Source organism: Gymnoscopelus microlampas, assembly GCF_963454915.1.
Source record: "Gymnoscopelus microlampas genome assembly, chromosome: 8".
Classification (NCBI taxonomy): Eukaryota; Metazoa; Chordata; class Actinopteri; order Myctophiformes; family Myctophidae; genus Gymnoscopelus; species Gymnoscopelus microlampas.
The window spans coordinates 47,483,785-47,506,623 of NC_139945.1; the positions used below are offsets into that span (position 1 = coordinate 47,483,785).

At 42.0% G+C, this 22,839-nt stretch overlaps 2 protein-coding genes across 2 annotated transcripts in view; both read left to right on the forward strand.

The window, feature by feature from the left end:
* col4a3 (collagen, type IV, alpha 3) overlaps nucleotides 1–18,444 on the forward strand; it is a 74,931-nt gene extending 56,487 nt beyond the window's left edge. Inside the window, exons 39-53 of the mRNA XM_084065092.1 lie at nucleotides 1,116–1,242; nucleotides 1,720–1,800; nucleotides 3,894–3,995; nucleotides 5,844–5,891; nucleotides 6,164–6,349; nucleotides 6,436–6,566; nucleotides 6,667–6,739; nucleotides 7,253–7,324; nucleotides 8,419–8,544; nucleotides 8,843–8,941; nucleotides 9,379–9,594; nucleotides 11,109–11,286; nucleotides 13,822–13,936; nucleotides 14,174–14,346; nucleotides 15,244–18,444. Coding sequence (XP_083921218.1) covers nucleotides 1,116–1,242; nucleotides 1,720–1,800; nucleotides 3,894–3,995; nucleotides 5,844–5,891; nucleotides 6,164–6,349; nucleotides 6,436–6,566; nucleotides 6,667–6,739; nucleotides 7,253–7,324; nucleotides 8,419–8,544; nucleotides 8,843–8,941; nucleotides 9,379–9,594; nucleotides 11,109–11,286; nucleotides 13,822–13,936; nucleotides 14,174–14,346; nucleotides 15,244–15,322 — 1,806 coding nt within the window. The 3' untranslated portion in view covers nucleotides 15,323–18,444. The remainder of the gene's footprint in view (nucleotides 1–1,115; nucleotides 1,243–1,719; nucleotides 1,801–3,893; nucleotides 3,996–5,843; nucleotides 5,892–6,163; nucleotides 6,350–6,435; nucleotides 6,567–6,666; nucleotides 6,740–7,252; nucleotides 7,325–8,418; nucleotides 8,545–8,842; nucleotides 8,942–9,378; nucleotides 9,595–11,108; nucleotides 11,287–13,821; nucleotides 13,937–14,173; nucleotides 14,347–15,243) is intronic.
* Nucleotides 18,445–19,145: 701 nt separating this feature from the next.
* On the forward strand, nucleotides 19,146–21,503 carry sst1.2 (somatostatin 1, tandem duplicate 2). Its single transcript, XM_084064372.1, has 4 exons — nucleotides 19,146–19,222; nucleotides 20,541–20,698; nucleotides 20,971–21,227; nucleotides 21,376–21,503. The coding sequence occupies exons 2-3, from the start codon at nucleotides 20,543–20,545 to the stop codon at nucleotides 21,223–21,225; spliced, it is 411 nt and encodes a 136-aa protein (XP_083920498.1). The 5' UTR covers nucleotides 19,146–19,222; nucleotides 20,541–20,542; the 3' UTR covers nucleotides 21,226–21,227; nucleotides 21,376–21,503.
* The last annotated feature ends 1,336 nt before the right edge of the window (nucleotides 21,504–22,839 follow it).

A 22,839-nucleotide genomic window follows, 5' to 3' on the forward strand; every position in this document is an offset into this window, starting at 1 on the left:
CACACACACACACACACACGCACACACACGCACACACATACACACACACACACACACACACACACACACACACACACACCGATCTGGGAACTATTTCGGTTAAAAAAAGAATAAGAAAAAGAGAGAGAAATTAGTCTTACACTAACTACCAAATATGTGACGCAGTGTTTTACTGTGACGCATTGTTTTACCGCCTATTTTACTGTGCTGTCTCATATTAGTCCAGTCAATCTAAGTTAAAATGCATCATAGTTTTTATTGGTTTACCTTCGTGGATTTAGTGGAACATCCATGCATGTTGTTGTTTTTTTGTCAATCTTTCCAATAAAACACTTTTACAGAGGATATTCTAATATCTGATGCCTGGGACACCTTATAACCTGGTATAATTTGTTCCTTATAGTCATTTAAAATATATCAGAAGTATAAAAGTGTCCCCACACAGGCCAAGTTGTGAAATTGCTATTGTATATTTGAAACATTCAAAGAAAACGGCTGTCTCCCACTGACCACCCAGCTCTCTCTTTTGGACCAATTTGAACAATTTCAAAGTACTTTTCCCTCATTATAAAGATGTTTAATGATAGACAACTTGAATCACCTAATTATAAGAAAACATATAATACACTTGATTTGGAGTGGTTTACTCATGATCGACATGGATCCTGCATTCAACCCTTCAGTTTGTTCATGATCAAGCAGATTGCTACCAGGTTACTCCAATTCTAACCTTTGATCAACCACTATGGTGGGAAGCAGCTCAGTGGCCTTGTGGTTTGAGTGTCTGCCCTGAGAGGGAGGTTGTGGAGTCATACCAAAGACCATTTGTAGATTTAATTTTCTCATGATTTTCCTTGGCACAATTGATTATTTGATGAAGAAATTGACAGGGCACTGCCCATCCCTGCAAGCTATGCTGTAGACACGGAGGGTATGTCAGAGTTGACAGAAGATGATAACATTGCTGATGACAGCGACACACACACACACACACACACACACACACACACACACACACACACACACACACACACACACACACACACACACACACACACACACACACACACACACACACCTTTTGACCCTATTCCTTCACTGTGTGCTCCTGTCAGGGGGTGGTGGGACGTACAGGACCAGCAGGAGTGAAGGGAGCTAAGGGACTTGCAGGAACGCCTGGAGAGCCAGGAAACAGAGGTCCCAGTGGCGACAAAGGCTCAAATGGGAACCCTGGAGAAAGAGGTAATCTGTCTGTCTGTCTGTCTTGCAAATCATCTGTCAATCATTGCTATCTATCTAGCCACGACTATAGAAACCATTTAGCAACCGCCTAGCGATCATTTGTTAGTGATGTCAATGCTGTACCAGAATTTCCTAAATGTCATTTCAACACATTTTGCCTTTGTCTGTTCTTGAAAGACCTTGAATGTCGGTAGCACTTGAAAACATGGAAGAAGGCATCATTTCATAAAAAACTAGAGGGTGGCAAAAAAGTGTCCCCTTTAACACAATTTCTAAAGTAGCAAAAATACACGTTCACAATGCATTGTGATGCAATCTGTTGTGAGCTTGTAGCGCTGCTATTTTTGAAAAAAAGAAAATTAAACTTTCGCCTTTCGACGTCCCAAAAATACAGAGGCCAGTTTTAAAGCTAATAATATACAAGTAATATACCCTTTAGGAACCTTTTATGCTTATAACGGTGTGTCTATATGTCAGGTGTTCCAGGGTCATCGGGGTTGCAGGGTGTTGAGGGAGCCCCTGGGTCTACGGGAGCCGATGGGCCCAATGGGCCTCCAGGTACCTCAACACAGTACTAGTAACATACTATACAACTACCACAACTAATACTACTAAACATACTATTTAATATTGCAGTAATACTAATTCCTATAAATGACTCATAGTACTACTCATAGCCTGACCTCTGTGGTCAGGAAGTCGCTCTGGTGTGTGCACGTGGGAAAACGTTTCAGTGAGTGTGAAATTAACCAGAGAAATGGACATACAAAAATCCGAGCAGCAATCATGGTAGGAAAAAACGTTCATTTGTGAGTAAGAGGTTTAATGGGAGTAGGAATACAGCATGCAGGCAGATGCTTTCCCTTTACGTGACATTTCGTTCAACCTGTGTTGCCATTGTTGATGCAACGTTCCCTCTAAAAGTATATCGCAGTTGTAAGCATGCAGTTGAATCAAACAACTTTTTTCATGATCATGCTACTTCTAAAGAGCATTTGTGATGCTATCTGGAAAACACATTGAGACTGACACGTTGAAATTTCAACGTGAGGGAACACAGAACTGTTGGATAGAAACTGATTCACGTCTCTATCATAGACATTGTTGAATATTTAAATATTGAATTAAGAAACTTAAAAACTGTCTGGGTTGCACACAAAAGCTTTAGTTTGTTATTGTTCTGTCAGGGTTAAAGTTGGCTGAGCACCGAAGAGCTGTCCATGGTCCTGGAATGGTTACTATGGAGATGCATTTTCTTTTTCTTATCCATTGTCTATAAAAAAAATTTAATCTCAAAATTTTTATCCCGCGATTTTTGTAACCCATTTTTTTCCACCCGGTGCCAATTTCCTAAGTGAGCCGACACCAGCCCTACACCAGCGCTACACCAGTCCCCCACAGCCTAGGGAAGCCAGGGCCGAGCTCATGCTTCCTTCAGTGCATGAGAGCCAACTGACCTTCTTGTCACCTAACAGGGGGGAGTTTCCCCGGTAGGACGAAGCGCGTGGAAGGAACACGTTATTCGAACCAGTTCCCTTCCCCTCCATCAGGCGCCCCGGCTGTCATGGGGGAGGCGGTATAGTGACCAGGATTACTACATGTTTTTGTGAGGGTATTAACTACCCTAAGAGACACAGGGAGAACATGCAAACTCCACACAGAGTAGGCCCTTTCGCCAACCCCACCTAGGGTATGGGCACTGTTGATGCGGAGGAGAAGACACGCCCCCAGCGCCCACAGCGTCCCCGGCGGGAATCGAACCCAGGACCTTCTTGCTGTGAGGAGACAGCGCTACCGACTGCTCCACCGTGCCCCCCATTGTCTATCATCTTAAACATGCACACACTATGAGATTTTAAAATATTGGGGCATTACACTCTACAGGATATCGTGCCTGGCAGAGCAACGCAGCACCTCAAGTGATCTCATCTCATGTGATCATGTGCAGAAGCAGATATAAACGATGGAGACAGTTAAACTCTTGCAGTGGTAACAGTTATGATGTGTCTGGGAAGACACAGAATATAGCACGTTGTGTTCTTGCCCCCTATCAACAAGCCTCAGCTGTCAATATGCCTCAGCTATCAACAGGTTGTCGACAGGTTGTTTCGACCGGTCACCATTTCAAAAGTCCTCTCATTCACTGCACGTCTGTCTCCTTGTAAACTTGTCTCTCTCGGTTGTGCAGAACTCCCGTCGTCCCACTCAGACAATAGTCATCCAGATAAACATCAAACATGTTTGATCATTATCAGGACGGCCTTGATCTGTCTGTGAGCAACCGTCACACTACAGGTTAATCTAGCTATGTTATCAGTCCCAACCATCATGGAAGTGGGAACACCCCCGTGATCTTCGGGAGGGGCATTTCCGACCCCAAATCTTTCCGATTATCCCGTTGTGTGAGCCCAGTTTAAGGCACAATTATTTGGTCACACATGAAACATGAGTAACATTCTCAGGCTACTGATTTCAGGTCCAGTAGCTGTAGTTACTGTGACTGTTAATTACCAAGTAGTGTATGCATGAAATAGATAGTATTTATTCCAGTAATGTTATTTTAAGTTATGGTGGTTACATAAGTGGTTATTACTTAAGTTCCCATGTTATTAATGTCAATACAACTTTCTGCAACTCTACTACTCACCTAGGTAACCATGGAAATCCCGGTTACCCAGGCCTTCCAGGGCCAAGAGGGAGTCAAGGACGAGATGGAATACCAGGACCTGCTGGAGAGAAAGGAGACATGGGAGGTAGGAAAGGAGACATAGAAGGTTGGATATGAGATAGGAGAGGACAGGAGAGCTAGGAGGTTGAAGTGGAGAGAGGAGAGAGGCCAGGAGATACGAGGTAAAAGAGAGGGGAGGGGAGAGATGATATAGGAGGTAGGAGAGGAGAGATGTCCAGACTTGGGTGGACCAAGTGGCACTGACATACCTGTATGCAGAGGTGGAATGAAGTACAAACACACACACAGACACGTGTAGCCTACGTGCATGCGTGCGTGCGCACACACGTCGGAAAAGCATATTTTTGTCTCACTCTCCACTACCAATATATCTATTGTAACTTTAATTACTACCAGCATTATAGTGTCTTACATTCCTGTGTTTATTTAAAAGATGAATAAACCTATACCAATGGTAACAAAACAGAGTGGCATCATATGTAGCCTAATATATGGGAATATGAGAATTTGAGAATCTGTTACAATTTTGTTACACATTGATGCACATGTTGAATACTCTAGAGTAGCTACCAAGGAAGCCATCCGTCATTGTTGTCATAAATAGTCAGACGCTTAGAGAACCAGGCTTCTCACTCTGAGCAGTGCAGTGTGCACTCTGAGAGCACCCCGGATTTCCGAATGTACAAACTACTGTATGTAATAGGGTGGCACTTGGGTGGTCAGTGCCACCTTAGGCTAGCCCCTGGACTTGCCACTGGGTAGGAGAGGAGAGCAGAGAAGGGAGGGTAGTTCAATGGTTCAAGTATTAATTGTCAAAACAAAGCATTATAATCCGTATTGTTATTAACCACTTAAACCCACTTGAACCCTACTGTATACTATACTAGTTGGTTGGATTCCCGCGGGCTCTATACTTGGCCCCCTCCTGTTTTCACTAAATATCTTCGCAGACAATAGACTCAGCTCAAAATAGCTTGTAGATCTGCTATTTTTGCAGAATGTTCGCCTTAGAATAGTAACGTAGGGTTCATGTGGTTAATGCCTAGAAAACATGGCTGCAGGGAAAAACATTTATTTTACTGTGACCATTCTTAAATAGTTTTTGCACATACACTACATTATTTTACTAATTTACAAATGTGTTCTACTTAAATGCCACTGTATTTAAATTTAAGTTTTATCCACACATTTGTATTTCACGGAGCCCCTATTTGTATTGTATTGTTTTCGGTTTGTTTCTTATTCATTTTGTTGGTATCTCAAGAGCCACTGTGAGGCCTAGTTGGGTTGTACGGCCAGCTAGTCGTCCTGGTACTCTGGAGAGAGTTAAGATGCTCTTCGAGCGTCGCTGAGGACACTCCATTAACCAGGGCATCCAGTGTCCTTTATACTGCTGGCTGTGCCCCTGATGTCACTACGGTGATGTCAGGTAGTGTCAGGCATATCCATGTATGGAGTGGGCTGTGTCAGTTATGCCCAAATCTGGGACTATGATGTCAGTCCTGGATGTTTCGGTTATCTCCACATATGGAGTTTCCAGGAGGGATTTCTGATGTCAGAGCTAGGTATGTTAGGAATCTCCCTTTCTAGAGATTCTATGCTGTCAGACTTCGTAGGTCGATCATCTCCATTTATGGGGATCTCCATATATAGGCTGGTGCTGGCAAGTATGCCCTGAACGTTCGCAACAGTTACATTTCAGGGGTTATGGATTCAAATTAGCATTCTTGCTAAATCCAATATATTTATATTGCGTCCTTTACTTTATTGTATGTATTGCCTTGTACATTCATACTGTCCCACTCACATAAACAAGTAAGGTAAACCTGTGTTGTTGTTTTTTCATGAACTTGGCCAATCTGAATCCCAGTTAGTAATTGTGGCATTCTTTGTTGTGATTGGTTCATTACAGCTCCTGGTGTTGGACCAGAAGGACAAGAAGGACAAAAAGGTCAACTTGGTGAGTTTACCTTAAAATACTAGTTCATATAACTAGTAGCTTCCTCTGAACGTCTCTTTAGCGGTGGGTGCTACAAAAACAACTAATTGAAACATCTAGTTTAACTTTTGAATCTGCTCTGCGGAATGCTGAGGCCAAAACACGTTAGCCTGAATAAAGAAATGTGCACTTGTGCCACTGTTTCCACTTTGGTGGTTTCTTTCAATAACTAGTATAACCAGCTATCAGTTCATAGACCAACAGAACAAGTAGTTTCTCCTCTCCTATATCAGGTATAAAAGGAGATGATGGGCCTTCTGGGGCCTATGGACCTCCGGGTCCTCAAGGGGACCTGGGGGAGAGAGGTCCCACAGGATCAGCAGGAGAACTTGGGGAGAACGGCAGTCCGGGAATAGATGGGGCTTGTGTCCAGGGGCCCAAAGGAGACAGGGGCCCAATTGGACAAACAGGAGAAAGAGGTACAGTACACACATTGTATATATTATATGTATATGTTGTGTGTATATTGGGTGTGTATAATATATCGTGTTTATATTTTTTGTAGGGCCTGAAGGTCCTTCGGGGCTCCCTGGTCCCCCAGGTCCAGGTTATAAAGGAGACAATGGAGCCAAGGGAGCAATGGGACTGCTGGGAACTCCTGGGTACCAAGGCGATCCTGGGTTACCTGGCCAACCAGTAAGACAGAACACATTCTATGTATAATAGAGTACAACAGAACAGAATAGAAATGATAATAAGTCCATTTTTATTTTGTTTTCTTTGTGTTTTCCATCAGGGTGGAGATGGGGCTCCAGGGTCATCAGGTGCCAAAGGGCTGATGGGAGACATTGGGAACATGGGTCCTATTGGTAAGATCACACAACTAACATAACATCAGATCTTACTGTAGATCAGCGACAATACAGTCATCCAATAGTAAGGATCCTAGATCACCAACATTACAATCAACCAGTTGTAAGGAGCACAGTGACCAGATCCTAGATCAGCGATGTTGCAATCAGCCAATAATAAGCAGCACAAAGATCAGATCCTAGATCAGCAATGTTTGGAGTACAAGGTTTAGATCCTAGTGGTGTGTTTACCGACTGAAGACACAGCATGCTGCATATACGAGGAAGGCCAGACTTGGCCAAACAAAGAAATGCCAAAATGAATGGAAGGAGGACGCCATTCAGCGATGTTGAAATCAACAAACAGCACAGGGTACAAATATAGATCAGCGACGTTGCAATCAACCAATAGGAAAGAGTACACGGTTCAAATCCTAGATCAGAGATGTTGCAATGCAATCAACCAATATTGCGGTGCACAAAGTTCAGATCCTAGGTCAGGATGTACAGTCATCGTGTGTTATCTTTCAGGTGAGAAGGGTGAGAAGGGGACAGAAGGAAGCCATGGTATGTCTGGAACTACAGGACGTCCTGGGGAGCCAGGTAACATTATTACGTTACGCCAACCGCCCGGGCCCCGATTTGTGTTTTTACCTATAACTGCACCGATCTGTGTAAAACTTTGTATGTGCACTCCCTAGAGGCCAAGAAAAAACTTTTGCCCTGCATTTTTCACATCTGCCTTTTATACGGCCACCAGGAGGCCGACACATGTTCTGATATTACTCCTCCAGATTTTATCCAAATTTCACGCGAATCGGTACACATGATCTCTAGATCTGTCAGATTTGTCATATTCCATCCTGATTGGCTAAGATTGACATCTAAAGTTTGCAGGAGTGGCCCGTTTTGAATAAAAATTAAGCATACTGTAGCGTTAGTTCATGCAGGGCACGGAAGTCTTGCACGCCTCAGCTGTAATCGGCTGTCAGTCAGCTGATGTGAACATCAGCTTAGTCTCCTATTCCCCATTCACCACGTCACACATTCATACTCCCGCCTCAACAAGGAGGTCCCTTTAAATATAGCCTTTTAACATTGCCCTATTATAGCGCCACCCGGAGGCCGACTTTTTTTTTATATTACTCATACAAATTTTGTCCAAACATCACGCAAATCCGTACACATTATCTCTATAGTCAAGTGATCAAAACAGATCCGTCTGATTTTTCATATTCCAACCTGATTGGTGAATTCTGAACATTTCTGGCCCACAATAAACTACCTGACCAGGTGGAGACCTGTGCACCGAGGAGCACTTTTTCTAGTTTATCAACATTACTCTTGGTATACTGTATAACATTTGTACTTAATCATCTCTACTCTTTTTACAATGTATCAAATTTGTATCATCACTATACTCTCGTTATAGTCTTGCATAGCCAGACGATCAGATATCTCCGCCTATCTCTGTGGACTAATCTTCTGGATATATTTAAATTCACTGTATGGATGTTGGTGTTATTCTTTTGTTTTCTTTTTCTTTTTTCCCTTTATTTACTTTGTTAATGAGTAAAGTATGTTCTTCACCTGGTTGTATGTTTGTGACGATGGAGTGTTTCGTGTTTATATAGTTGCTGAGTGTAGAACGACCCCTCAATGATAATAAAACTACTACTCACTACTGCCCCCTGTAGGTGCCAAAGGGCAGGGGGTCTACAGAGATATTCACGTGTTTCCAGGAGACAAAGGTTCAGCGGGACCAGCTGGGCCAACAGGAGAGACAGGGGACCCAGGGACCACAGGCAGGACTGGACCTCAAGGTAATGTGTCCCTGACTCTGATAACCAGGTTTCTTAGATAACAATGTTTTTTTCCCCTCCAATGCAGAAGTAAACAACCACTGGTACACTAGCTGACTCGGACCTGCCTTCTAAAGGACCACACTCCTATTGGTCCCAGAACAGAATATCTCCTGTGGTCGTTGGACGTCTGCATTGTTGCCAAGGAAACGTCGTCTTGACCATTTGATGGCCGTGACCCCAACCTTAACACTGACCCTGACAGTAACTGACCCTGATGTATGTATGTTTTGTTTTGTATTTGATGTACGTAATCCAGGTGTAACGGGACCCAGAGGAGAGCAGAGTCTAGACGGACCCATTGGTCTACCTGGTTTCCCGGGTCTGAAGGGTGACCGCGGCTTCCCTGGATCACAAGGTAGGCTAAACCCTGCTTTCTGTAAACTGCCACTTCAAACAAGTGTACTAATTCTAATCTGTGTTACTTTATACCTTTACGTCTATGTTCCCTGAAAAAGTTCAAATAAACTACATCAGTGCTACTCAACCTTTTCTGGATCAGGGCCCACTTGAAACTCTTCAAAGTCTTCGCATGCCCACCCATCTTACCACTTGACTCAGCTGCCATGTTAAGTGGTCAGATGGGTTGGTGTGTGCATTTTCAGAGAATGTATGTTTTAATGATCAATCAATCGATTGTGTTGTGTCTTGGATCAACGGTATCTCAATGAAAACAAATGTTTCAACGTTTTAAAGATTGTGTGTGTGTGTGTGTGTGTGTGTGTGTGTGTGCGTGTGTGCGTGCGTGCGTGGGTGCGTGGGTGCGTGCGTGCGTGCGTGTGTGTGTGTAACTAGGTATCCAGGGTGAAAAGGGTCCAGGTGGGCTGAAGGGTCTGAAGGGGCTCCCAGGCCACAGCAGCCACCCCCCCCAGGCACCAGGTGGCTTCCTGTTCACCAAACACAGCCAGAGAGAGAAAGAATCTGCATGCCCTGAAGGATCCAGCCTTCTGTACACTGGATACTCCCTCCTGTTTATCAATGGAAACAATCGAGCTCACGGTCAAGACCTTGGTAAATAACATATTATCCAACACAAATAATGGTTAAAGTCCCTGTCCACGTACATCTTTGTTCATGTCATGGCCATTTCAAGTATTTTCCTCCACCAGATAACGATCCCCAAAGGATCTTTACAGTACCTTTATATTTGCTCTATCTTTGCCCTCATTTAGCATTCCCTATCCTATGAATATGTATAAGTTTGCGTTGCGCGCCCTGTGTCAAACCTGTTTTCAGTGAGTGCTAGTATAAAGATCAGTTTATTCATTTGCATTCATCATTTTAGTTGTAAAACTGTACATCAATGCTTTGGAGTTATGCAGAGTGCAAGAAACTACTACGATTTTCATGTTAAGGTTAAAAAATATATTAACCAAACAAAAAACTAACTTTTGGGGGGGACTTCAATCTAACACAAACCAACCAACCTACAATAACTGGCCAACTAAAAGTGCTTTCACTTTCTATCATCTCTCCCCGGCTTTATCTTGCTGCAAAGTGGGGCAGGTGTAGGCTAGTCTGTCCTGTCTGTTTGATTCCTTGCAAAAGAACCTGAGACCACATGGTCTGATTTGTACTTATTTCATAGAGGAGTTTCATCGACCTGGCCCCCCGCTTGTGAGGGCCGTTTTGGGGGCCAATGGTACTTCATTCATTCAACCTTTATTTATTTTCTCGGGGATACATTGAGGACAGAGCCCTCATTTTCAATGATGCCGAGATTACAAAAGCATAATACAACAGTGTAAATAATAATGATGAATAAAAACAACAGGATAAACAAGTTATGTAAGTGAAAACAGCAAAACAACAGAATAAAACGTAAGTAATAAAGACAGCTTATGTAATTAAAACACTTCGGAACAATGGGCCATCAAACTCATGACATGGCACCCTTGTTCCGCAAATGGTGCTACACTGTAATAATATAACTATAATAATATAACATAACATAATCTAACATAATCATAACAATAATATATGTCTTTCAGTGTTAATGTGATGTTTTCAGTGTTATTGAGGTGTCTTTCTATGTCAATGTGATTACTCTCTATGTTAATGTGAGACCTCTGTGCTAAGGGTAGTGTATGTCTTTCGGAGTTAATGTGATGTCTCTCTGTGTTAATGTGATGTCTCTCTGTGTTAATGTGATGTCTCTCTGTGTTAATGTGATGTCTCTCTGTGTTAATGTGATGTCTCTCTGTGTTCATGTGATGTCTCTCTGTGTTCATGTGATGTCTCTCTGTGTTCATGTGATGTCTTTCTATGTTAATGTGATGTCTCTCTGTGTTAATGTGATGTCTCTCTGTGTTAATGTGATGTCTCTCTGTGTTAATGTGATGTCTCTCTGTGTTAATGTGATGTCTCTCTGTGTTAATGTGATGTCTCTCTGTGTTAATGTGATGTCTTTCTATGTTAATGTGCAGGCTCTACTAATGGGTGATCTTTGTATGTTAATGTGATGTCTTTCTGTGTTAATGTGCAGGCTCTACTAATGGATGGTCTTTGTATGATGTGTCTCTCAGGTTCGTTAGGTAGCTGTCTTCCTCGTTTTTCTACGATGCCTTTTCTCTTCTGTAACACTGACGAAACATGCCGCTATGCCTCACGAAACGACTACTCCTATTGGCTGTCCACTGACAAAGCAATGCCCAGTGACATGGCCCTGCTCTCCGGAGATTCACTAGAGGGTTACGTCAGCAGGTAACTCACACGCACACACACACTCTCACACACATGCACGCATGCACGCACGCACGCACACACACACACACACACACACACACACACACACACACACACACACACACACACACACACACACACACACACACACACACACACACACACACACACACACACACACACACACACACACAGTGGGCTGTGCCAGTGTTTCAGTTTCTGTGTTAAGGAATCTATTCTTCACATACCTACAAAAAGAAAGAGGTGCGTAGGAGAGGACCTGTACGCATAAACAACTCACTGCCTGTACTTGCAATTAAAACGTTTATTTGAGAAATAGACACAATGTTTAGGTCCTCAGACCTTCAATAGAATCTGTTTGACAATGAGAAGCCATCTTTTCTAGGGAGTGGCTGCCTGGTTCCCCACTGTACGTAGCCCCGTCTGTGACCTCACCCTCTGCTATAGCTCCAGGATGAGATCCCACTGCTTTATGTTCAATGCGGGACCAGTGAAAATGTCAAATTCTATCTAAAAAGTAAAGGTGCTCGTGGTATCCTAGAGATGTCTGTTGTTTAGACAGAATGGAAACATTGAAGGATTAACCTTTTAAATCGCGTTTTCTTTCCAGCATGCAGCGAATTTAACATGTGCTCGCCTCCATGTTAAACGTGCATGCGCACACGCATGCCCACGCCTCCATATTACAGTCGGGGGTAGCTCCCCACAGGTAACCAATACAATTACCCACCCAATCAGAGTACTGCTCACATATAGCTCAGATATAGTACAAAAATAGAAAAGGGGGAGCATATCTCCATAAGGCCTCTCCACTTGCTTCTACCTTATAATGTAGTCGTACTTCTTTTTTTTTTAAAGATATTTTTTGGGCTTTTATGCCTTTATTTGAACAGGACAGTAGGCTGACAGGAAATGGGGAGAGAGATGGGGGGGAGACATACAGTAAAGGTCGTCGGGAGTGGGAGTCGAACCCGCGATACGCTGTCAAGCTGGATTACCAGCATGTGGTATGCGCCTGGACCGCTAGGCCAGCGGACGCCCCAATGTAGTCGTACTTCTGCATAGACACGCACGCTTACACACAGACACACACACACACACACACAGACACACACACACACACACACACACACACACACACACACACACACACACACACACACACACACATTCAACTGCACACAAGGTACTTGTTGTTTGTCGTGTCTTATGTTTGATTACTATATTTAGCTTACTACTTGTTTATTATTTTAGGTGAGAACCTTGTATAAGGTATATGTATAAGTATATGGGTTTCCTTTCTCACCTGCACTTATTTTTTATTGTGCAAATAAATAAATAAAAATGAAATAAAAGGCTGCTGTCTCGACAGGGCTGTGTCTACAATATACGCCGCAACTTTTCAAAAACACAATTTTACGTTGCTCTCCAGTGCTCCATGTCATATTTGGTTTTTCTCTGTCCAAAAATGACTGTTCATTCGTGCCACACATCTAGACAACAAAGCTGGGGGGGGGGGGGGTGAATGAGAGAATTAATCGTGCTGAAGAGATGTTTTGATGATTGTGAGGATTGCTAGCTATGAGATGAGAGAAATAGTTTGATCTCTCCTCTCTCCGCTCTCCACCATTCTCCACAAATGGTGTTGTTTACATTTTTTAAGAGCAGTTTCATGGCGGTGAAATTACATGGTAACCTAGAGGCTTTCTATACACGTTCTGCGTGTCTACATGCCCTTCTTATGACCCGGACACGGGCATTAATCCATGGTGGAGGCTTTTTTGCTAGTGGAGAGGCTTTGGAGATTTTTAGGGTGGCTACCGTGCTGGAAGCATCTGGGGCCTTTCGGCATAGAGACCTCCAGCGCTAGGGGAAGTTTAAAAAGAATGGCGGCGTGGTCAGAAACAGGCATGGTGGTGGTCTGGAGATCTACTGGATTGAGGCAGAGGGTAATAATTAAATCAAGAGTATGACCATGATCATGGGTCGGGCCGGAGACATGTTGGGTGCAATTAAAAGTGTGAATCAAGTCTAAGAAGGGGGGGGGGGGGTATAACAAGCCAACGAAGACAGTGGGATGAGAGGTTGTAAAAGAGAAGAGCTCAAAGGAGGTGAAGTTCCCAATAGCGACTGGTGTGCATTTTTGGCCAGTTTTATGAATGACAGCAAGTCCCCCTCCTCGTCCAGACCTGCTGGATTTCCAAAAGGAATAGCCGGGGGGACATGCTGCAATAAGATTGAAATCGGTATCTGCCCACGTTTCAACCAGGAAAAAGAAGTCCAAGTCATGGGCGGTAATAAACTCATTAACTATAAAAGACCTCCTGGTGATGGACCTTCGGTTCCACAGGCATCAATTTAAAGATAATGTATGTAGACAACTCTCCGGTTGTCAGACTTTATGGGGATTAGCTTTGGTGAGCCCCTTGTGCGCCTGGGTTTACTATTGGATCTTAGTGAGATCCTTACTTACTGTAATGAACTACAGGATTATACATTTTTGGTAAAAATGTTATGTTTATTCTTGCTCAGGTGTTCTGTATGTGAGACCCAGGCCAACGTCATCGCTGTCCACAGTCAAACCTGTCAAATTCCAGAATGTCCCATTGGGTGGCGCTCTTTGTGGAAAGGATACTCTTTTGTCATGGTCAGTCTATATCTTCTCCATATAAGTGTGTCATCAGTTACTAGATGTACAGTATCACATCATAGTTCTGCATCAACAATATTGTGTGTGTGTGTGTGTGTGTGTGTGTGTGTGTGTGTGTGTGTGTGTGTGTGTGTGTGTGTGTGTGTGTGCGTGTGTGTGCGTGCGTGTGCGTGCGTGTGTGTGTGTGTGTGTGTGTGTGTGTGTGTGTGTGTGTGTGTGTGTGTGTGTGTGTAGCAAACTGGTGTTGGTTCCGAGGGTTCTGGTCAGCCTCTAGCATCTCCTGGTTCTTGTCTGGAACATTTCAGTCGGGTTCCGTTCATCGAGTGTCATGGTCGAGGAACCTGCAACTATTACTCTGACTCCTATTCCTATTGGTTGGCTGCCCTAGACCCCCACAACCTGTTCAGGTAAGCGTGCACACACGCACGGCTGCACTCACACACACATTCAAGCACGCACAGGCACACGCACATGCACGCGCACACGCACACGCACGCACGCACGCACGCACGCACGCACGCACGCACGCACGCACGCACGCACATACATACATACATACATACATACATACATACATACATACATACATACATACATACATACATACATACATACATACATACATACATACATACGAAAGGGATAATCCATGATGAGCTGTGTGGTTACAATGTGGAGAATTGATAACCTGAAGGCTCAGACTTAATTATTCTGGCTATTTCATGGGCATTTGCCAATTATTAAGATATAGAAAAAGTAGCGTATTAATTTAGAAGACCATAGCTGTGTGGTTATCTGAAAATATACACACCTTCCGACCAATCAGAACACAGTATTTTCCACGGCAGGGTACAGTATAAACTTCATGTTGTTACATTTTTTTATGTTACATATATACAGACCCTAAAACACAGTAACATATAAAGGCACATACATAGTGTTGCTGTCCAAAACCGTTCCTGTTTTTATTATTATTTTAAAAAACATTTTAAAATAATGAAAATAGGCGATCTACAAGCTCGCACCGCGTCGCGATGTGAGCTTGTAGATCTGCTATTTTCACTGCTTTTGTGCGACACTCTTGTATGAAGTAGAGCATTAAGTTACGAAAAAGTAAAAAAAGTTAAAATATGGAGATACAAGGTTTCTTCCCGACAGCAACAGACTACATACCAATAACAGTAAACAATTATAACATGAATCGCATTGATCTTAATAACATTAATACATTAACATTAGTGAAACTAACAACATTAATAAGATGATGAACATTAACCTATATAACAATGTATCTCACCCCACAGTAAGCCCCAACCCCAGACAGTTAAAGGAGACTATCCAGGAAACATTGTCAGCCGCTGTCGAGTCTGCATCAAACAATAGTATCCATGACAACTGCTGTACATCGGTAACATACACTGGTAACCTTAACGACTACTTGACAAAAACTACAACCTACACTGGTAACCATGACGACTACCTTGGATTTCCTCTAACCGTCACCAGGGGCAGAATGCACCTGAACTGTATTAGACTACAACTCTGATAATCCACCAAAATGTTATTGGGTCACAGCCACCCAGTTAGCACTGTATCAAATGTCGATTATGGAGTTACTATGATGACAATACTGTGTGTGTGTGTGTGTGTGTGTGTGTGTGTGTGTGTGTGTGTGTGTGTGTGTGTGTGTGTGTGTGTGTGTGTGTGTGTGTGTGTGTGTGTGTACATGCACATGTGCACGTGTGTGTGTGTGTGTGTGTGTGTGTGTGTGTGTGTAACAAGCAGAATCAGAGTTATGAGATATCAATATCCATACAGTGTTTAGCATTAGCCAATCTACTATTAAAATAGCGAAACCAGCTGGTAATGTTATTTTGCACAGGTATGTAAATCAGTGTATGTGGAATATGATAGGTATACTGGTTATTAGGGGTGGGTGAAATAAGCCATACAGCAATGTATTGCGATATATGCTCTTGTGAAACATTATCGATATACCGGCACAAAGTATTAATAATTTTAGTAAAAGTAAAAATACACACACTCTTCAATTCCATCTCTCTCTTCGAATGATCCATAACAGGGTTATAGTTAGCAAGTTTTGTAGAAGGAGAAGAGTGTAAGTGCTAATGAAGGACAGAGATGTAGCCTCAGCATTCAAGTTGAAAGTTTAGGCACATGCTCTCGTTTTGTAAAGATATATAGTTTCAGTGGAATTTAATTTGATACAATGCGAGGCAACAGCTGCAACTATAGTGGTTTCTATAGACTAGAGTATCCCAGCCATAGGATGGCCCTTAATGTCTGGGTTTTGTACACTTTTGAGCCTAAAAGGAGCCCTGTTGAATTTCAACAGGAAGGAACAGAGCAGTGCAGCGGTCGCTATGATCAAAACTGGACAAAAATGGATGCATCAACACTGACCTAATGAATATGAAACTTCAACAGGGTAGTTTATCATGGTGCCAGATTCAACAAACCATTTTTTACATATTTTAATGCTTGAAATCACTGAACTGTATCCATTCAAAGACAGCTGCCACAAATCCTGCAATACAGAGAAGAGGTTTACACATAATATGTGTATATGCTCATCCTGATAATCTTCAGCCATTATCTTAATCTTATTGTGCATGTGTCAAGCCCCAGGCCAGGCCATTATGATGCTACATCTTTAGATATGATTTGCACAAATCCAGGAAGTATCATATTACATGCCCTTCAAACCTCAGCCTCTCAAAATAATAGTCATGTCAAATGTTGTTGCTTATAGCCCTTGAAAAAGATGATTAATGCATTCTTATTTATTTATTGTATTTTAAGTTAAAATATCTGCTAAAATGTTTTGGTGGATCTGCGGCATCACTTGGTAAAAGGATAGACAACTACCCACAACTGTTTTTGCCATAATGTTGATGTCAACGATAAATCGTGTGAAGGTGGCACTTACCACCCTCACGGGATCTTCAAGCTAACACACCCTATCCTTTCTAATACAATTAATGGCTGCTCCTTTTGGCAAGCAACACCATTGTGAGATAGAGAAATTGAGCTTAAGTGAGCAACATAGTCTGTACAGACTACAACTATTGCTTTCTTCTGCTTGGATTTGTTGTTGTAAATAGTACAGTACATGGTCCTAATGTAATATTAATCCCACATAAAACTCCAAATATGTGCGCAGCACACTTTATTTCAGGTATTATTAATCAATGAATTGTTTGGCAGCTAAACTTAACTGCAAATTAATACTAAACGAGAGAATTATCCAAATCATTACATTATTCAGTAGAGTGAGGCTTGCAAGTAAAAAGGATGTGGAGGTATTGATCCAAAATGTAATCTAGCAACTTCATATAAAGTCTGGTTTTGTCAGGTTTTTTCCAAAGATGAATGAACACATGATTTTAACTACACTAATCTATTGATGTACAATACAGATGATGGACAATACAGCATGTATCGCAGAATGGCCTGTATGGTGATACGATGGTACTGAATGACGAGTTAACTGGTCATTCACACCCCTCTCATTATTGTAGACTGGTAATCAGTTGCTTCATAATGTGACTTGTCGTAAGTCTGTTTCTACAGACAGAAGCTAGCCCAGCAGTATAATACACTGATCATCCTGGAAGGTTCCTTTGAATAGACACTGTTGTGGTCCCAGCACATAAAATGAACTGATGAGAGATTATTACTACAGTCTTTATTGTTCTTTAAATATTTATTATCTATGTAGTGGTCGCACCACTGGTATTGTCTGGTTTGGTTGTAAGTAACGTTTAGTTTTGTAAAGCTCTACATTCTAGCACGCCATGCTTTATTTTAACCCTGACTCGAAATAAGAATTCAAACTATTAACTCTCATTTATTCTCAAGACAAAGTTAGCCTGAGGTGGTTTCTATACTGTAGCTTAGTGGAGATGTGACACTGTGTTGTATATGGTTTAATTTTGAGACTGTTTGTTTTAAAACAATAGAGCAGGTCTGTTCAGCCCATAATTCTCCTGTCTCCGTGGTTACCACTATTTATTGTCTGTCTGTCTGTCTGTCTGTCTGTCTGTCTGTCTGTCTGTGTGTCTGTCTGTCTGTCTGTCTGTCTGTCTGTCTGTCTGTCTGTCTGTCTGTCTGTCTGTCTGTCTGTCTGCCTGCCTGCCTGCCTGCCTGCCTGCTGTTACCCTAGCAAACTGTGCCTTCTAGCATTTTACATTCTTTATACAAAATATTTGGTTTGGTTTGTTGTGACAAATGTTTTTTATTAAGTTCAAATGTTTCACTGCTGATTAATAAAACATTTCTGCTGACTGATAAAAGTGAAGTGTCCCCACACTTTATTCTATACAGTATACACATGTAAAAACCTTGAATTGTTAATGTTTGTCAAAATGAAGTGTTCTGAAGATAATTATGACTGTATTAGAATATCACGCATGGCTCCCAAACCTTTTAGCTTGAGACCCAAAAGAGAAATTGTATGTCTCCCAACATAGTGAAAATAGCTGATCTACAAGCTCACAATGTAGTTGTAGATCTCCTATTTTCACTACTTCTTAAAAGTGTTTTATTTCTTAGATTTTTTTTTAATGTATGACATTCAGTTGAATAAATATTTGAAATGTTAAATTTATGAATTTGTTTGATGTTTAATTTTTTTGTGAAAATCTTTTGAAATAATAATTAAAGAAATTCTAGTAAACAGAAAAAAAGAGAATATTTACTCGCGACCCATACATGGGTCCCGACCCAGCGTTTGGGGACCACAGGACCATGATGTTTGTCAATGTGAAAAGGAAGACATGTTGCACTAAATGTTTCTGTCTCTGTGTATTCAACAATAATGAATTTATGGCCTTCTTAATGGAGCTTCCATTTAAAATCCATTAGACTTAATTACAGAACACACACACACACACACACACACACACACACACACACACACACACACACACACACACACACACACACACACACACACACACACACACACACACACACACACACACACACACACACACACACACACACACACACACACACACACACACGTTAAACAAACTAACAACCATTAAAACAGTCAGAGATTCCATCGTCACTACAGAGTCCTGGCCTGCTGTCAGTCAAACAGGAAGTCATGTGACCTGTGGACAGCCTTTAAAAGAAGAAGTTCTGCACACACAGAAACCACATCAGCTCCGACCCAGACCAGACTTGCAGAACCCAGATCATCTCTGATCTAGACCTGACCTGGAAAGCTCTATCTTCATCAAACCCAACACAGAAGTGAGTACAATACATTCTCTCTCTCTCTCTCTCTCTCTCTCTCTCTCTCTCTCTCTCTCTCTCTCTCTCTCTCTCTCTCTCTCTCTCTCTCTCTCTCTCTCTCTCTCTCTCTCTCTCTCTCTGCTCAGGAGCCATATGATAGCAAAGTCTACGTATTCTCCAGTTCTTGTGGTTGACCTAGTAAACTGCAAGTAGTACAAGCAATACACTTTTACTGCATTTCCCTTCACTCCTTGCTGAAAGGTTTTGATGAATGATCTGTATTGGAGGGGATCCCCTTCAAATTTGGCAATATCACATGGTACAAAATGTTGCAGCGCTGTTTTTCATTTTGCCTGTGCATGATGGTAAGTATGTCTCCACTGCAGGCATATTTTGTTCATTTGATGATGGTATGCACTGTAGATTGCCTTTCCTCCTCATTTAACGGAACAGTTGTTGATTGGTACAGAAAATGTTGGAAATTCCCAATATGTTGTTTTCCCTGTTGTTGTTCATTGGTGCTGCCTTGATGGTTGGAAGCTGTTTTAAACCATTAGTCATTCATTTCCTTTGGTTACACATCCATTGATAGTGGTTTAACAGATTCATTTTTTCCCTTTCCAAATCGGAATTCATGCCATTTGAAGGTCCTTGAGAAGAATATTTCAGATCTGACCACTTTAATACTGAAAAATGTGCAGTGGATGCAGCTATTTCAGCGAACAAATCAAGCTGCCCCCCCCTTTACCTCCTCAACCTGCTCCTCCAAAGCATGCATTTCCTTTAAAACTGCGGTGCAACTCTGTCTGCCTATCTTTTTATTTTGTGCAGTACCACTTTTACCACTCTCTTTACTTGAGCGTTTACTTTGGATGAATATCATGAACAACATGAGTTTCATGTACATCACCGTCATTACTTGAAACAAAGTCTTTTTGCATTAGCAATACATTCTTTCATCACAGTAGACCCAACAGATTCATGCCTTTTGCTTCATCGCACACCTCATTTGGCTCATTTTGGCTTTATTGATCGTACATCAACCGTACAGACGGTAAAATGATCATACAAATGTCATTATCATACACCTGGCAGTGGCAACACTGCTTCCAGGTCAAATACCTGATAATGACAGTGCACTTCCCACTTATATACCTGAGCCCACTGACATAAAGACAGCGACACCCAAACAGTAAACAACAATCACACGTTATTCCACCAACAGGCTCATACAAGTATAGCAGCATCAGTAGTAGTAGTAATATTCAGTAGTAGTAGTAGTAGTACCGTAGCAGTAGACAGTGGTAACAGTAGTTCTTATATATCCTCCTGACAGACATGCAGTCAGTTCCGACTACCAGAGTCCTGATGGTACTTGCTCTCATCATGGTGATATCGAGCTCCGCCACGTCTCAACCTCTAAACCAACAGCTCCAACCTCTACAACACCACTCATTACTGCAGAGAACACGCTCCATCGCCCTGCTTCCTCAGGTCAGATACAACACTCTCTCTATGCTTATTATAATTCTTAGTTAAGCACTTAAACACTCTAAAACGGACCTTTGTTAACTTACTTACTGTACTTTTGTACCTTTTCCCCTCTCTACACCAATTTTCTTTGCCCAAAATAGCTAGGGGTAACTAATTAATCATCCAGAGTTAGTGCACACATTTTTCCAGCTGTACTAGATATTATTTTGTAATATATGGCATCCCACAAGGGTCAGTTCTGTGTGTGAACATGCGTGTGTTTGTGTGTGTAGGAATGGAGGAAGCGTGCCATAGAAGACCTGCTGTCTCAGCTCTCATTGCCAGGGGGCGATGCTGCTCAGCGTGAAGCAGAGGTGGTTTCGATGGCGGCAGGCGAGGGGGAGGAGGTCCCTATGGTGACAGAAGTGGAGGGAGGCGTGGCTAAAGAGGATTTGGAGCGCTCAGTTGATGCCCCTAACAGCCTCCCGCCCCGAGAGAGGAAGGCTGGATGTAAAAACTTCTACTGGAAAGGATTCACCTCCTGCTAATGGTACCACAGTTAATAATAATATGATTATTATTATTGCTAATATATTATAATTATTTTTTATTAGAAATTAAACTAAAAACATATGACTTAGTTATTTTCACATTTAGTCACTTCCTATTTCTAACCTGCATTGTTGTTTTTCCCCAAGTTGAGACCATGGCCATGCCAAAACCAATCAACCAGTCACAGAAGATGGCCTGTACCTGACCAAGTCAACCAATCAGCATGGAGCTCTTTGTGTGGCAGCTGTCTAATTGTCCAATAAAGAAATCAATCCAATCAATTCCACCCCTTTCTTACAACTATTTTATTGTGTGTGTGTGTGTGTGTGTGTGTGTGTGTGTGTGTGTGTGTGTGTGTGTGTGTGTGTGTGTGTGTGTGTGTGTGTGTGTGTGTGTGTGTGTGTGTGTGTGCTTGTGTGCGTGCATGTGATAGAGAGAAATAACAGAGAGAATGTTTACCACACACGCACAAAAATATTTTTGGGTGCTTGCTCCAAACACCATGAAAAAGAATCTATTGTGAGAATCTATTCTCAGAAATTCTGACATAGGCAATTCATGTAATATTTGGCAATCAACCTATGAATTGACTAATCATTGAATAATTTCATAAAATGTATTTTCAAAATACAAAATCTGTATTTGTAGGCTATCTTAAATATTTCTCAGACCAGTATTTTGTATTTGTGATAAATTCTTGACCCAGTATTTGTAATTTGTATCAAAATACTTTTTGATGTATTTTCGCCCATCTCTGGTTATGATACACTGTCAGCAGCTTTTTGTGATGTACTTACATCAAATGCAGACGAGCTATCTTTTTGGTGATTTACTTTACAACTAGGGCTTCCCCTGCGGTGACTCACTGTTTCATGGATCCACAGGAGTTCCTCAGCCACTAACATAATACCAGGAAATTATTTTATGAGATGGTTTCACATCTGCATACCAACTAGGCCAACTCACAAACATTGCAAAAAGAACATATGCAGCTGCTGAAGAGTTCCAACTGTATGCACGAAGAAGAGGATGTGGTGAAGAAGACACAGACAGCTGCCATGTGTACAGGAGAACTGATAAAAGGCTGTCAGACATTGCAGTACATGTATGTTTTAGCTGATCTACTGTATTTCTTTTGTTGGAGAAAAGTTGTACTGCGATGCAAATTGTGTGTAGTCTGTTTAGATAGAAGTTGGTTAGTTGTGCCATTTATATTCCCACAAAAATAGTCAATTACAACGTTAACCCTTTGCTTAGACACAGACACATACAGTACACATCATCACATGCATGCTTTAAGCGCATGAACCCTATAGCGCCCCTATTCTGGGCATGTCATGATAGGTGACAATTCTGCAAAAATAGCTCACAAAGCTTCATATTGCAATGTGTTGTAAGCTTGTGGATCAGCTATTTTCAGCTGAGAGATTTGGTGTAGAGGGATAAAAGGAGTGGGCGAAATATAGACCCCTTGGGACCGCGGTCAACGAAGGACTGAAGTGGTTAAGGTGTCAGACAAACAGACCCGAGAATGAAGGATGGATTCTCCAGCAAGTTGTTGCTGCTTTTAGAGAGCCTTGCACCCGACATCATTATCTTCTCACGACTTT